The sequence below is a fragment of the Plasmodium gallinaceum genome, assembly GCF_900005855.1.
Source record: "Plasmodium gallinaceum strain 8A genome assembly, contig: PGAL8A_v1_87, whole genome shotgun sequence".
Lineage (NCBI taxonomy): Eukaryota > Apicomplexa > Aconoidasida > Haemosporida > Plasmodiidae > Plasmodium > Plasmodium gallinaceum.
Window position 1 is genome coordinate 1 of NW_021628251.1, and position 15,284 is coordinate 15,284.

At 18.3% G+C, this 15,284-nt stretch overlaps 2 protein-coding genes across 2 annotated transcripts, besides 3 other annotated features; both read right to left on the minus strand.

The window, feature by feature from the left end:
* The first annotated feature begins 1,140 nt into the window (after positions 1 to 1,140).
* Positions 1,141 to 1,244: a repeat region.
* Positions 1,245 to 1,280: 36 nt separating this feature from the next.
* Positions 1,281 to 1,943: a repeat region.
* Positions 1,944 to 3,600: 1,657 nt separating this feature from the next.
* Positions 3,601 to 4,353, minus strand: PGAL8A_00273200 (hypothetical protein; the record flags this gene model as incomplete). Its single annotated transcript, XM_028671719.1, has 1 exon — positions 3,601 to 4,353. The coding sequence occupies one exon, from the start codon at positions 4,351 to 4,353 to the stop codon at positions 3,601 to 3,603; it is 753 nt and encodes a 250-aa protein (XP_028528344.1).
* Positions 4,354 to 6,644: 2,291 nt separating this feature from the next.
* Positions 6,645 to 7,297: a repeat region.
* A 2,657-nt stretch (positions 7,298 to 9,954) lies between these two features.
* Positions 9,955 to 10,994, minus strand: PGAL8A_00273300 (Plasmodium exported protein, unknown function; the record flags this gene model as incomplete). Its single annotated transcript, XM_028671720.1, has 2 exons — positions 9,955 to 10,677; positions 10,836 to 10,994. 2 exons carry the CDS (start codon positions 10,992 to 10,994, stop codon positions 9,955 to 9,957), a joined length of 882 nt encoding a protein of 293 aa, XP_028528345.1.
* Between the last annotated feature and the right edge of the window lie 4,290 nt (positions 10,995 to 15,284).

Sequence of the window (15,284 nt, forward strand, 5' to 3'; positions counted from 1 at the left end):
TACTATTATTTCATATACATTATTATAATATGAATATAATATATATTATTTATTTTTATAGAAATAACTATGATAATACGTATATATAAATGATTATTTTTTTTTTTTTTTTTTTTTTTTGAAATTCATATATATATATGTATAATTATATATATATATTTTTTTTTTAATTAAAACCTTAATTCTTATTTAAATGTTTTAAGATAGAAAGAAAAATAAATAAATAAATAAATAAAAAGTAAGCATTTTATTGTAATAATGAAAACCACATTTATAATAATATTATTTTAAAAGACTAGAAATAAAGCTTATAAAAATATACAAAGAAAAAAAAAAAAAAAATTAATATATAAAGTAATAATTTATCTTTAAAAAATAAAACTTAAAAAAAAATGTAAAATTAAAAAAATTAAATTAAATATACAATAGAAAATGAAATAAATTGAAAAATTTATTTATTTATAGAAGTAGAAAATAATAAGTTTGATATATAAAAGTGTATTTAAAAAAAATAAATACAAAGTTGTCGTATTAATTTTTTTCTTTTACATTTTTTTTTTTTTTTTTTTTTTTTTTTATTATAAATGTTTAATTAAAAGTAATATTTACACATATTATATATTATATTATATTATATTTTTTATCCTTATGCAATAATAATTCAAACGAAAAATATATACATACAAGCATATAATTACAAAAAATAAAAATAAAAAACATGAAAATAAGATAAATATTAATAGTATGTAAGTAAAATAGAAGAATAGTTATGTAAATGTAAATTAAAATAAAAATAATACTATTAAAACTATTATTTTATATAAAAATATAAATATGTAAATATATAAAATAAAAGCAAAAACAATTACATATAGAAAATGAGAAATAAAATGCATAGAAGATTCAAGGTGTGAAGTTAAAGCAATTTAAAATTGTAATCATTTTTTTATTCTTTATTTTTTTATTTAGTTTTATAGTATACTACAATTCACATTTTATTTTATTAAATATGAAATATATAAATCCTATGTTTATATAAAAAATTTATTTGAAACTACTTCTAAAAATATGCATTCTTTATTTACGAAAAAAAATAAAAAAAAAATTAGTTTTTTAAGATATATCACCCTGAACCCGGAACCCTAAACCCTGAACCCTGAACCCTGAACCCTAAACCCTGAACCCTGAACCCTGAACCCTAAAACCTGAACCCTAAACCTGAACCCTAAACCCTGAACCCTAAACCTGAAACCTGAAACCTGAAACCCTCAACTTATAAAATCTCAGGGGGATATAGAAGAAACAACATATTTTACTATGTTCGGAATATATTGTATAAATCCTGGTTTTTCAATATTATCTCCTAAAAACCTTTTAGAAATAAGAATAATTTATTTAAACAATAGATGGAAACAAGTGGAAGAAGATTTAAATAAATTGAAAGAGAAACCATTAATATCAACTAGAGATATTAATTCTGGCAATCTTATTTCATATGAGTTATCATATTATGGAGTCAAATGGAAGATTATTGTAGCAATAATTAATATAAATATTATTGATCTTTACCACATAGACTAATTGAAATCGAGCATGAGATACTAATATCTGTACCTATACACTATAAAGGTAAAGAGATTCGAATTTCATTTTCTAAAATTAAACTAATAAGACTAGAGGGATGTATGAAATTCAACTAAAAAATTCAATACAAATTACTTAAAAGAATAAGAAATGACTGAATTTACACATGAATTAGAACTTAAAAACTATTCTAATATTTTTGAAAAAGACATTATAACATCATATGAGTTGAATCATAATGGAGATATTAAAATAAATAATAAGAAACAAAAAAAGTTTAGAATTGTAAAATAAGTCAGGGAGAACAAAATAAAAGGATATCATTTTTTTTCTTAAAATGATGGAATAAGATCTATGAATAATATAACAGACCTTATTTATATAATATTTAGATGAATAAATAAAATAAAAATATTTTATATAGTTCATGTTGAATCGTGATGATAAAGTACAACCATAAATGCGTATACTAAAATAGCTATTCAAAATGTATGTTAAAAAAAAAAAATGTATTTCCATTAAAAGTACAATAAAAAAAAAATATTATGTACATATATATATATATATATACATATATATTTTTTTTTTTTTCTTTTTTTTTTGCATGTGACGTTGCCTTAAAATAAAAAATATTAATTTTCTTTTTTTTTTAATGAAGACAAAAACTTTTTTTTTTATTTAAGACTAAAAATGTGATAAACATGAAACAATTTATATATTGAAAAAAATTAACTAATATAACTAATATTTTATAATAATTAATAAAAGTAAATAATTTTCTAAATACATTAATTTAAATAAAAATAAAGTTTTCTATGCCTTCCCTTTATTTGTTTGTTCAATATTAGCATAGTCAATGAATGAGTAATAAACAAAACATACATCAAATAAATAAATTAATGATTATATATTGTAGTCTTTACTAATTTTGGATATTATAAAAATATACTATTATAACGAAACATTGCATAATTACGTTATATAATACTTATTTTATGAAAAATATTTATTTTTATTAATAAAAGATTACCTTTATTCTTATTTAAACGCAAGTATTTATTATAAAAGATTTCGATTATCACTAAAACAATCCTTTTTATAACTTTTTATTACACTTATTAATAGTATCCTCAGAAATATGTAGAGATTATAAGTTAAAAAAACCTTTTTATTTCCCTTCGATCTTTAAATTTAATTTTTTGTTATTTTAAATTAATTGTAAAACTAAATTTTTTTTTTTTAAATTAAATTTTAAAAATTTAAATAAGAAAAATAATTTATAAAAAAAACTTTCTTTAGAAACAAATAACCTTTATATTACCACTTTTCATAATATAAAATAAATATTTTTTTTCATTATAACATTTACATTTACTAATTAGAAATATGTCAATGCAGTATTTTTACTATTCTTAACATGCTAACCAATTTATGATAAATCTTTATACAATTTAAAAAAAAATTCTCATGTTTTTATTAAAACCTAAATATTCGATATGAAAATTTTTTGTTATGTATTAGATAGTTTTTGCTTATAAAAATTATTAATTTTTTATATAAGCTTCCTTTTTCCATGAAAAAAAGTTAAAATACAAATTCAACAAAATCCACATTTTAAAAGAATTTTTTTTTGAAATATAAAACATTATAAACATTATATGTAACATACAAGTAAAAAAAAATTGATAAATTTTTTTTTAATGTATGTATATTTATATATATATATATGTATTCCTATGTAATTAAATTCTTAGCTAGTTCTTCAGGTGCTATCTTAACCACCACAGATATTATCATAATTATGCATTTTATATTTATTTAAATATTTATTATATTTTTTAAAATAAGGAATATTCCTTATAGTCACATAATAAACCTCAAAAATAATTTATGCATTTTTCTTTGTTAAATGTTTTAATGAAATAAAGAAATAAAAACAATAGTAATAAAAAAGATGTCTTTATAGTTATATATGTTCTTCATAAAAAGCATAAAATTGGTTGAAAGAATTATCAATTATGAACTAAAATCACTGGGGTAACAATCCAATGGTTCAGGAATAGGATCATCTAAAATACCCCCTTCTAAAGCTAGATCATGAGCGCGCCAATTTATTCGAAGAATCATCCTTTCAAGGTGAACATCTGGAAGATGAAGATTTCTCTTTAATAATTCACTTTTAATTTCACCAGATGTTCTATCGTTATTTTCTATTAAAATTTTTAATTCATTTTGAGTTTTTCCAACCATAATGTGCAATAAATCTTTGGTTATTTCATTTTCCATTTCAAAAATTTTTATCATATATAGTATTGACCTTCTTGATCGCCCCAATGAAGTAACTAATGCATTGCGTTCTTGTGCTCTGGCTGTTTCATGTCTTATTAAGTTATATGAAGGATTTGATAATAATGATTTTACTCGAAGAAAAATTGTATCGGCAATTTTTAAACCATCATTAACATATGAACTAAACAAAGGATCATTTGGTTTAGTTAACCAATGAGTTATATCCATATATCCCATATGAAGAGAATCGCATATGGCGTTTAAACGTTTTCTTATGGCATCTGAATCTCTTTGAGTACTAGTTCCACTCGCAGATGCTTGACTAAGGTTCCTTTCAATTACATTCCACAATTTTGGATATTTTCTTTGTAATCGTTCCTCTCCTAAGCCTTCAAATATATTGGTATTAAATAATAATATTATTGGTAAAGACGTTAAAAAGAAAATATTAAAAAAATAAAATATTTTTAAGTTTTTCATTTTAAGAAATAGATAAATATTATGTAATAATTTTTTTATAATAATGACAAAACTAAAATTTAATAATATATATATATGTGTAAAAGCATGAAATAAATTTGATTAATTAAAAGAAAAAATGCACAAAGAAAAAATGTATAATTTAAACACTAAATAATAAAAAATATATTTTTTTCTCAAAATTCTCTAAAATATTTTATTAAATTTTATTACAAAAACAATCACAAAAAAATTATTTTTAATTATTTTCCCAGTTTATTATTTATTTCTATTTTTATTAACAAATTTTTTAAATAATAAAATATATATTTTGTTGTAAACGAATTTCTTGAATATATTAAGAACGAAAATAATAAAAATTTATAAAAAAATGCCAAAGTTTAAAATAATATAATTTTGTTTTATCTAGAACAAAATAATACATTAATTAAAAAAAAAATTATTATATTAAGCAAAAATAAACTAACAATATTTTAAATATGTATAAAACAAAATTATACAATAAATAAAAATAGAACTAAAAATGTTAGAATAAAGGAAAATAAATAAAAATATATATAACAAAAATAAAGACATTTTAGTAATAATGTGCATGTAATTTTAGTGGCATTGTAATTGTCAATACATTAAGAAGACGTATGAAAAAATAATGATCTAATAACCAATAACTATTTAATATATATTAAAGACAACTAAGGTTGCATTTAAAAAAAAATGCAAATAAAAATTTTATGTATTATTATTTTTTTTTTGTTTGCATAATTCTACAAAAAATAGAAAAAAATAAATAACTTAAAAAATTTTTATTTTAAATATTTATTGAAAAATAGAGTAAAACTGTATATTTCTTATTAAGGAATTTTGTGCATAAAAATGCAATGGAAAACTTAAAAAATATCAACTTATAACTTTTTTAAAAATTATTTCTTTCAATTTTATTTTTAGAATTAATTATCTAATGATGCATACGTTTTTTTTTTTAATTACACATTTGTTATTCCTAAAAAATGGTTTATGTATAGTTATTATTTTCTGAATATCCTGTATAAATCATGAATATTAAAACATATTAATATTAATTTAACTGAAATACATTAAATATTAATGAAATAGAAAAAATAAAATCGAATAAAATTATATATTAATTAATGGATAAAATAAATATAAGTATGTTAAATGATGCATAAGTATAGTTATTCTAGTAAGCAATCACACGCAGAATAAAAGCAATGCTAATTTGTAAACAAATACTTGTTATATATTAAAAATAAATCAATATTCACTGAAAAAAAATATAATAATATATTACATATTATTATTTATTTATTTTTAATATTCTTAAAAAAGATGAATAATAAAATATAATTTAAAATTTTGCCATTTAAAATAAATATGAAGTGTGAGAGAAAAAAAATCATACTTTTTATTTATTTTACATATGAAGAACTGAAAAAAATTATGTAATACGTAAAACCTATAAATGTTTATTTTACTTTTTTAATATACACAGTTAATTATATATCGTATATTCTCCTATTAATTTCCTGTTAAGTGACTTTGTTAGTATAAAACAAACAATTTAACAAAGGGCACGTGGAGTAAAATCCACTTAATTTAATTTTAATTTAAAATGTTTAAATTATTTAATATAACATACTATTTATTAATTAATTATATCTTTATTTATAGTTAATTTACACAGCACTAACATTATAATTTCTTTTATACTACATTTTAATCTAAAGAGGATATATACTCCATAGAAATCCATATATTATCGGCAAAAAAAAAAAATTAATTTCTTCTTTTTATGCTTTCTTTTTTTTTTTTTTTGACAATAAAAAAAAAATATAATGACAATATTTTTTTTTAAACTCAGCGCTATATGCAAAAATATATACATATACATAGTATTTCTTTTTTTTAAATGTAAATACTCACACAATAAAAATAATTGTTTATTTATTTGTTTTTTTAGTGAACTTATATATAATGCTAATATATATTTTTTCTTTAATTACTTACATTCTGAATAGTTATTTTAGTGTACGCATTTATGCTTGTACATTATCTCCATGATTCAGCATGCACTATATAAAATATTTTTATTTTATTTTTTCATCTAAATATTATTCAAATTAGTTCTGTAATATTATTTATATATCATATTTCACCATTTTATAAAAAAAGATGACACCCCTTTATTTTGTTCTCCCTAACCTCTGTTTACAATTCTATGTCATTTTTTTTTACTTTTTATTTATTTCAATGATTCCATTATCTTTCAACTCATATCATGTTATAATATAATTTTTATAAATATTAAAATAGTTTTTAAGTTCTAATTCATACATGAATGCAGTCATTTCTTATTCTTTTAAGTAATTTGTATCGAATTTTTTAATTGAATTTCATACATCCATCTAGTCTTATTACTTAGTTTAATTTTAGAAAATGAAATTCGAATCTATTTACCTCTATAGTGTATAGGTACAAATATTAGTATCTCATGCTCAATTTCAATTAATCTATGTGGTAAAGATCAATAATATTTATATTAATTATTGCTACAATAATCTTCCATTTGACTCCATAATATGATAACTCATATGAAATAAGATTGCCGGCATTAATATCTCTAGTTGATATTAATGGTTTCTCTTTCAATTTATTTAAATCTTCTTCCACTTGTTTCCATCTATTGTTTAAATAAATTATTCTTATTTCTAAAAGGTTTTTAGGAGATAATATTGAAAAACCAGGATTTATACAGTATATTCCGAATATAGTAAAATATGTTGTTTCTTTTATATCCCCCTGAGGTGTTTTATTACATATCAATATTGCATTTCTCATCATTTATCCAAAAAATGTATCTTTTTCTTCATTTATTATCTTATGTATATAAGGCTTCTATAAAAGCTTTATTAATACCATTTCCTTGGAATCCTTATTAATTAAATCCTAACATGAAACTAGGATAATAATCTATAAACATCTTTATATAATTATCTTTTGTTATCCATTTCACAGATTCAATATTATCTAAAGTAACCATATCAAATAAATTAAGTTTCGTTGAAATATGTTTCTTTTTAGGTTTAAATTTTCTATTACATCATACTTGACTAATTAAGCAATTATTAAATAAAAAAAAAAAGTCGTGAATCCTAATAATTAATTTTGTTTTTGATATTTTCAAAGAAAATTTTATACTATAATAATGAAATTTTAATAGTCATAATGTTTATATAAACATTAGGTTTATGCTATAATAATTATTTTTGTTAAACTAATAAAATGAACTAAAATTCCTAATCATTATTCATAAAATGGTAAGACATATTTAATTAAAAATCGACGATTAATGAAATTTAAAATTTAAAATAAAAATATAGGATCTTCATTATGGTTATTAAATTCACAATTAAGTAAACTATAAATACAATTTAATGATTTAAAGTATTAGAATTAAATTTAAGTTCATTAAATTAGAAGATGAAACTCTACATACTTTTTATTAATATGTTTGTTAAACACTTTAATTATTAATTACCTTTTCAATGACCTAGCTAGTAATGAACGAACAAATTAATAAATGGAGTGCAGACTCTCCTTATTTTATATTTATAAAATTAAAATATTAATAAAACTATTAACCTACATTAATTAATATCGAATGTTAATTGAACTAGTTAATTACCACTGTTGTTATTTAACACAATGAATATTTTTATATATGAAAAAAGTAAGTGGTATCAATTCTTTTTTTTTTTATATTATAAATCTTCTTGGAATAATTGTTAAAAGATGTGTAAAAAATAAAAATTAGCCACGTTGTCAATAAATATTATTATTGACCTTGTTTATAATTATATAAGAGAGTGTTCAAAATTTTAACTTAATTTGTTAATATAAAAATTTACGAGAAAAATATGTGCATTAAAATATTTATATTCTTAACATGTCTCTAGGAATAGAATGCATAAAAAAAAGAATAATTTTTTTTTTTTTAAAACACAATTTTATATATATATATATATGCATTATTTTAGGTATACTAAAAAAAAAAAAAATTACATATATATATATTTATTTTATTTTTGAATGTATAAGTTATAGTATATATATAATGCTAGACACATATATACATCAGATTTATATATTTTTTTTGAGAAATGATATTTTTTTTTAATATATCTATTTTTTTTTTTTTTTTTATATTTGAATAAAATGAGATGTAAGTAATGAATTTAAAATTTAATTTATGTATTATTATAAAGATATAGTTCTATTATGAAATTCATTTTAATAATTAAGTAGAGATTTTTCTATGCTCTTTATTAATTTGGCCATTCAAAATACTGTAAAAATATTTAAATAGACATTAATAAATCACCATGCATATTCCCTAGTTAAAAAAAAAAAAAAAAAATTATTTTTTTAAAATTTCCTTTTTGTAAGTTTTTCACTAACATTTTTTTTTTATTTTTAATTTTCTTTTTTACAGAAATAAGTAATCTAAAACGAATAGAGTTTTATTTTAATTTCTATGTATTTCAATGAATTCGAAAGAAATGAAAACAAAGAGTTGAATAATTCTTATAAGATATTATTAAAAGTTTTTTACACATAATAGATGATTTTAACAAGAATTTAAATTTTTATTAAAAATAAGGTGATTTTTATTAAAGTTTTAAATGGTCAATAGCGTAAAAAATATATATAAAGTTTATTAATTTGTAGAATCTATTTAATTTTCGTAACTACGCAAAAATTATATGTACTTTTACAAGCTTTTTATCAATTCTTCTGTACAATACTCCATCAAAGTTTTTGAGAAGGATATTAATAAACCAATTAATTATAATTTACACTTTATTATATCTATATATATTATTAAAATACGTGATGTGATAACACATATATTTTTCTCCTTATTAATTATTCAAAAAGAAATAGTTTATAATTATAATTGTCAATAATACAGTATAAGATACATCGAATCCATATATTTTATTATGACAATTATTTTTCAAAGTATAACTTTATGAATTTGGAATACTGTTATGTATATAATATTTAAGAAAATATTGAATTTTTTACAAAATAAAATATAAGCGAACTTTTCATAAAAATATAAAATGTTTGAAGTCAGTATTTGTTACATAAAAGTTTTTAATGTAAAAAGTAAGAATAAACTATTTTTTTAACAAAGCAAAAGAAATGTTAATTATTAAATATTAAATTTTAAAAGATATTATGTTATACTATTTATTTGTATTAATATACACGTAGAAATAAGTATAATATATCATTTGAAGTATAATTTTATATCAATGTATTTCCACTTATTTTTTCCTTAAATTCAGTAATTTTTCATTACCAATATTACTATTCATATTACTAGTGAATCTAATAATTTCTTCTTTTATTATTTTTTCTTTCAATTAATGCAATAAACTTACATGATTTCTAGAGAAACAATAAAATTGCGCTTTTTGTTATTTTGTCTGGATAATATCTTCAATAAAAATGTTCAAAGAAATTTCACACATTTTTATGTTATTTATATTTTTCTTCTATAAATGATACATTCTATTAGTTTAATATTTCCTGCTTAACTTGTAACGATTTCCTTAAATTATGTAATTCTTCCTGAACAGTTGGGCTATAAAATATGTTTTTTTTGTTTTCCGTAATATTTATAGAATTATCTGTAACCATAACTAGTTTTCCATTAGGAAGTATAAAAGTTTCTGTATTTGGAATTCCTAATGTACCTTTAAACAATATATTCTCACCATTTCTAACTCTTGGTGAATTACGATCTGAGGACCATGTCTTTTTGTATAAAGCTAAGGCATATCTTAAAAATAGAAAATACGATTCACTCAATTGTAAGCGTGTTTTAGACCATTTAGCTATGTATAATTTTGTTAATCTTATACACTCATTAACTGAATATCCATCCCTTTCTGCTTTGTTAAAATCCTCTCTTTCATCTTTTTCAATTATACTAATAATAGTATTTGAATAATCAGTCCATTTTCCCCATATGTCATGCTTTAAAGAACGAGGAAAAATTGATAATGAAGGACAAAGCATCAATTCATTCCTCATACCAAAAATCATACCTAAAAGAATCATTCTTTTTTCATTGGAAAAACTTTCACGTAAACCTTTAAAAATGAGTGCACTTTGATATATTCCATTTTGATTTCCCATTCTACCTTGATTCCTTGATTGTTGACTCAATATTCTTGAATAGTACTTATTGGAATGTATTTCTATAAGTATGTTCCTGTGCGATTTATATAAACACTATGCAAATAAAAAAAATTAAAACTAAGCAATTTAGAGACTACTTATAAATTAGTGAAGTTGTAATTTACATATATTTTATAATAATAAATAATTAATACATATATTTTTATGTGTCTTACTAGAAGAAAAATGTAAGATAATATAATGAACGATACAAAGGTGAATCTATAAAACTTTAGATTTAAATAATTTTTTTTCTCCATTGTATCATTCGAATATTTAAAAAAATTATTTCTGTATTTTCTTGTGATTGTATTGTTAGAAATGGAATCTCCTTTAGGAAAATTACTCGTTACTATATTATAATATTTCATTTTTTATTGTTATATCTTTAAAAGGAAAAATGTATTTTAAGAATAAGTGTTCTTTATTTTTATTGTAATATATAATAAGAAAAATTTTCTTATATGAATTAATGTTTTTTATTTTTAAAAAGTAATTAAGAAAATAAATATAAATAGAAAATTATAAGGAATTATATATTTACCTATGCGCGAAAAAAAATTCATTTAAAAATGTCCTAATTTGGTATAATTTAAGTATACTATAAAATACATATTTAGTGATATAATTAAAGTTGAAAAAATTTCTAAAATATAAAATCTATATTAATTAATTTTAAATATATTTCCATAAATAAATTTGACAATAGAAAATTGAGCACTATTTAATTTATTTAGTTAATTGTTCGCATCAATTTACTAAAATGGTATGTTTTATTTTAGTATTCATAATTTATTTTATTACTTTTATATTTAATCAATTTTTAAAAATTAAAGAAATATATTTTTTATATATAGAAACATTATAATATATAAATTCAAATAAATAAATTAAGTGATTTTATTATAAAAACAAAATTAGTATAAATATAATTAAGCAAAAATATAAGAATATATAAATGGAAGTTGTATGTTTAATTTATTTTAAATAATATTCATTTAAATTATTTCCACATCTCAATGTGCACAAGATGTGCCCACATATAAAGTTGCTTATTTTTAATTTTAAATATATATAAAAAAATGCAGTGATATTTAAAGATATAGTAAAGAATTTAAATAAAATTTCGTGGATTTATTTTTGTTATTATAACCTTCCTTTTTTAACTATTAATATATTCTATTTTAGATTTATCCTTTAGTCAATACTTATTTCAACACAATTTTTTGCACACATTATTATGTCATAAGGCATAAACCTCCTTCAAATTACTTAAATTATGTTTTTATTTTAAGAACAATTAAATTATTTGAATGTGATTAACTTTTATTATTGCTATGTTAATTCATACTTAAGATAAACTGCAAAAGTACGAAAAAAAAAAAAATAAATAAAAAGGAATAAAATGCTTAATGTATATTAATATATCAAATATAATGAAAAATTAACGCCACCATTTAACTTAAAATTACTAAAAATACTATAATTAAAAAGAAAATGTAATAAAGAAATATAATTAATTTCACTACAAAAAATGATTGAAATATATGTCTCATTTTTTTTTTTTATTATTAATTGAATTAAAAATTATTAATCAACAAACATGAATAAATAAAATTTCATTTTATTTAACAATTATTCCCTAATTTTTTTATTATGTTTTCTAGTTACCTTTTTCCTTTTAAATTAATAAAAATTAGGATATATCATAAAACTAATTCAAATGTGTTGTCTTAATAAATATTTAAAATTTTTTTTATTCATTAAAAAAAAATAATTTAAATTATCGTAAAAAAAAAAAAATATTCAAATGTACTAGTTAATTTCATGAAAATTCTCTTTAATTTAATATCTTATTCTTTAATGGTTTAATATTTTATTATTTATATTAACTATGTACGTGGTTGACTTATTTTTGTAAATATGAGTTAATTGCTTGTTAAATGATTTATAATGAATTCAGAATATTAGAAGAAGCAGTTTCAAATTAATGCGATTGCAAAAAATTAAATGTGAAGAAGTCATATAAAACACAAAGTGAAAACATAATATCTATGATAAAACATCATATTATATTAAAATTTTTTATTTCTTTAAAATTATTTCTCTAAAATGTTGTTAAAAAAAATTTATACATTTTTATTTTAAAATCAATTTTGTGTTAAAAAAAATTGTCTGGTTATTTCTGATATTTATATTGTAGATATCTAATTGTAGTATGCTCGCATATATCTTGCTGTTCATATTTATTTAGCATAATACAATATATATATATATGAGTGAATAATATACTTCGTTAACAAGTACACATAATTTTCTTTCTCTTCTAATGCATTTATTTATTATACTCTACCTTTAATTTTTAATATTTTTATCATATAATTTATATGAATTATTTATTTAAAAAAGTAATAATAATAAATTATATTTTCCCTTTGCTACTATCATTAATTAAAAATATAACTAACTTTATTTTTATTTTCATGCTGATCATTAAGAATTGTTATTAATCCTTTTAAAGCATCTCAATTAACAATGTAAATTAACGAATTATATATGCAAAGAATTTAAAAAAATTTTTAACAATTTATTTAAAAATAATATTATATAAATTTGTTTATTATTTATAAAATTTTCATTTTTTGTAAATATAATTCTTGAATAATGTAACTAATTATTAACTGATATATAATTCATAATAAATTATATTAATCAACTAAAAAACTAATCTAATAAAAATAATATAACTTCTGAATAAATTTATTTTATTGATTAATTTAAATTTGCAGAGAAAAGGTTTTTCTATATAATAAAATGTTTTCATATTGAAGGCTAAATCTTTTAGTAAAAAAAAAAATAAATTTCTATTAAAATAGTTAAGTTCCTTTTATCTTACAATGGAAATATTCAAAATGATAAAAATTTTAACATATTTTCAATTAAGAAATTATAAATTTTATATAAAATGACAATTTATTTAACGATTTTTATTAATTTCCTTGATTGGTAAAATGCAAAGCTCTTTTAAAGAGGCAACTAATAAATCATGTGAAAGCTCAATTATAATTTTATTATTTAAATACGAATTAATAATATGCATGTTCAAAAAAATTTTTTTTTGTAAATACTTAAGTACGTTTAATGAAAATAAAAAAATATTAATTTCACTTCTATTAACCAATAAATCAAGAAATATTTATAATTTCAGCTTAATGAATATAGCTAAATAGTTGATAAGAATCAAAAACTCACAACTTCAATTTCATTGTTGAAATCTAAAAGTCATTTAAATATTTATGAAAAAGATGTTATCCTTTCATTTACATCAGACCATTACAAGAATAAAAAATAATGAAAACCATAGGTGATGAGTATCATAAGGATATCCAAAAAAATTAGTTAATTATAAAACTATATTATTGTATCTCTCTAAATGGTACAGTGTGACTAATGAAAAATAATTATTTTTTTTTTTATATTTCTAAAATACTACTGAAGTATACACAATGGTAGTTATACATATATTCATAGTATATATATTTATTTAAAAATTATACAGACAATAGCTTCTCTATGAGAATAAATTATAAATTAATTATATTTTTATTGTTATTATTTTTTATTTAATATTTACATGTGATTAGTGTTATAGTGATAAAGAAAATTTAATTTTCAATTTCTTTTTTTTTTAATTATTGGTTAATATGTTTAATAATAAAATATTTGTGTAATATAAAAAGTAAAAACAATAAATCATGTTTAATATAATATATATATATTATTGAGAAAAATGTTTTTTTCAAATAATTCTAATGAAGAATTTTTTTATTTATAAGTATTATTTTTAATTGATAATAATATTTAATTTTTATATTTATTATAAATGTGTTTAACTAGTAATTTTATAAAACAATAAATTTAATGAGAGTGTTATTTCCTTCATCTACATAAAAATAACTCTTAGGATTTATATGTTAACATAAAATTATATATCTTCCAAATATTTTCAATTAAACAATATTTAGTAAAATCTCAAAATTTTTTTTTTTGTTATAATATAATTTATTATATATTCCTCATGTGCATATACAGTTTATTATGTAACCAAATAAATAAGGAATATGCAGAGAGATCTCAACTTATTTATTTAGCATAAATCAATTATTATAGATAATTATATAACCCAATGTAACTACATTATATAATATATAACATATAATAAATAATTTATTTTTTTTGTTAAATTTAGAATTTTCCAATCATTCCTATTTTAAATAAAAATTTAACTTTTCTCAGCACTTTTAAAATTTAAGATTATGTTTAAAGATTTACATTAAACCATAATTTATTCAAAAATAAGTTTTACTTATTATCATATGAAAATTATATATAAAAAACTATAAAATGTAACATTCTGCAAAAAAAAAAAAAATTATATGGAAAAAATTTTTTATTTTATACTTTTTTCTTTTTTGCTGTATTCATCTTGTTTTTTTACTGCATATATGCTTAAATGCTTTCATTTCCTCAAATATATTATATGCATAACTAATTTTTTATCTATATTTTATCTTATTAAAAATTTCAAAAGATCTACAACACTATTGATTGTTATACACTAATTTAATTTTAGTAATGCAGATCTGTTTTTTTTTTAACTT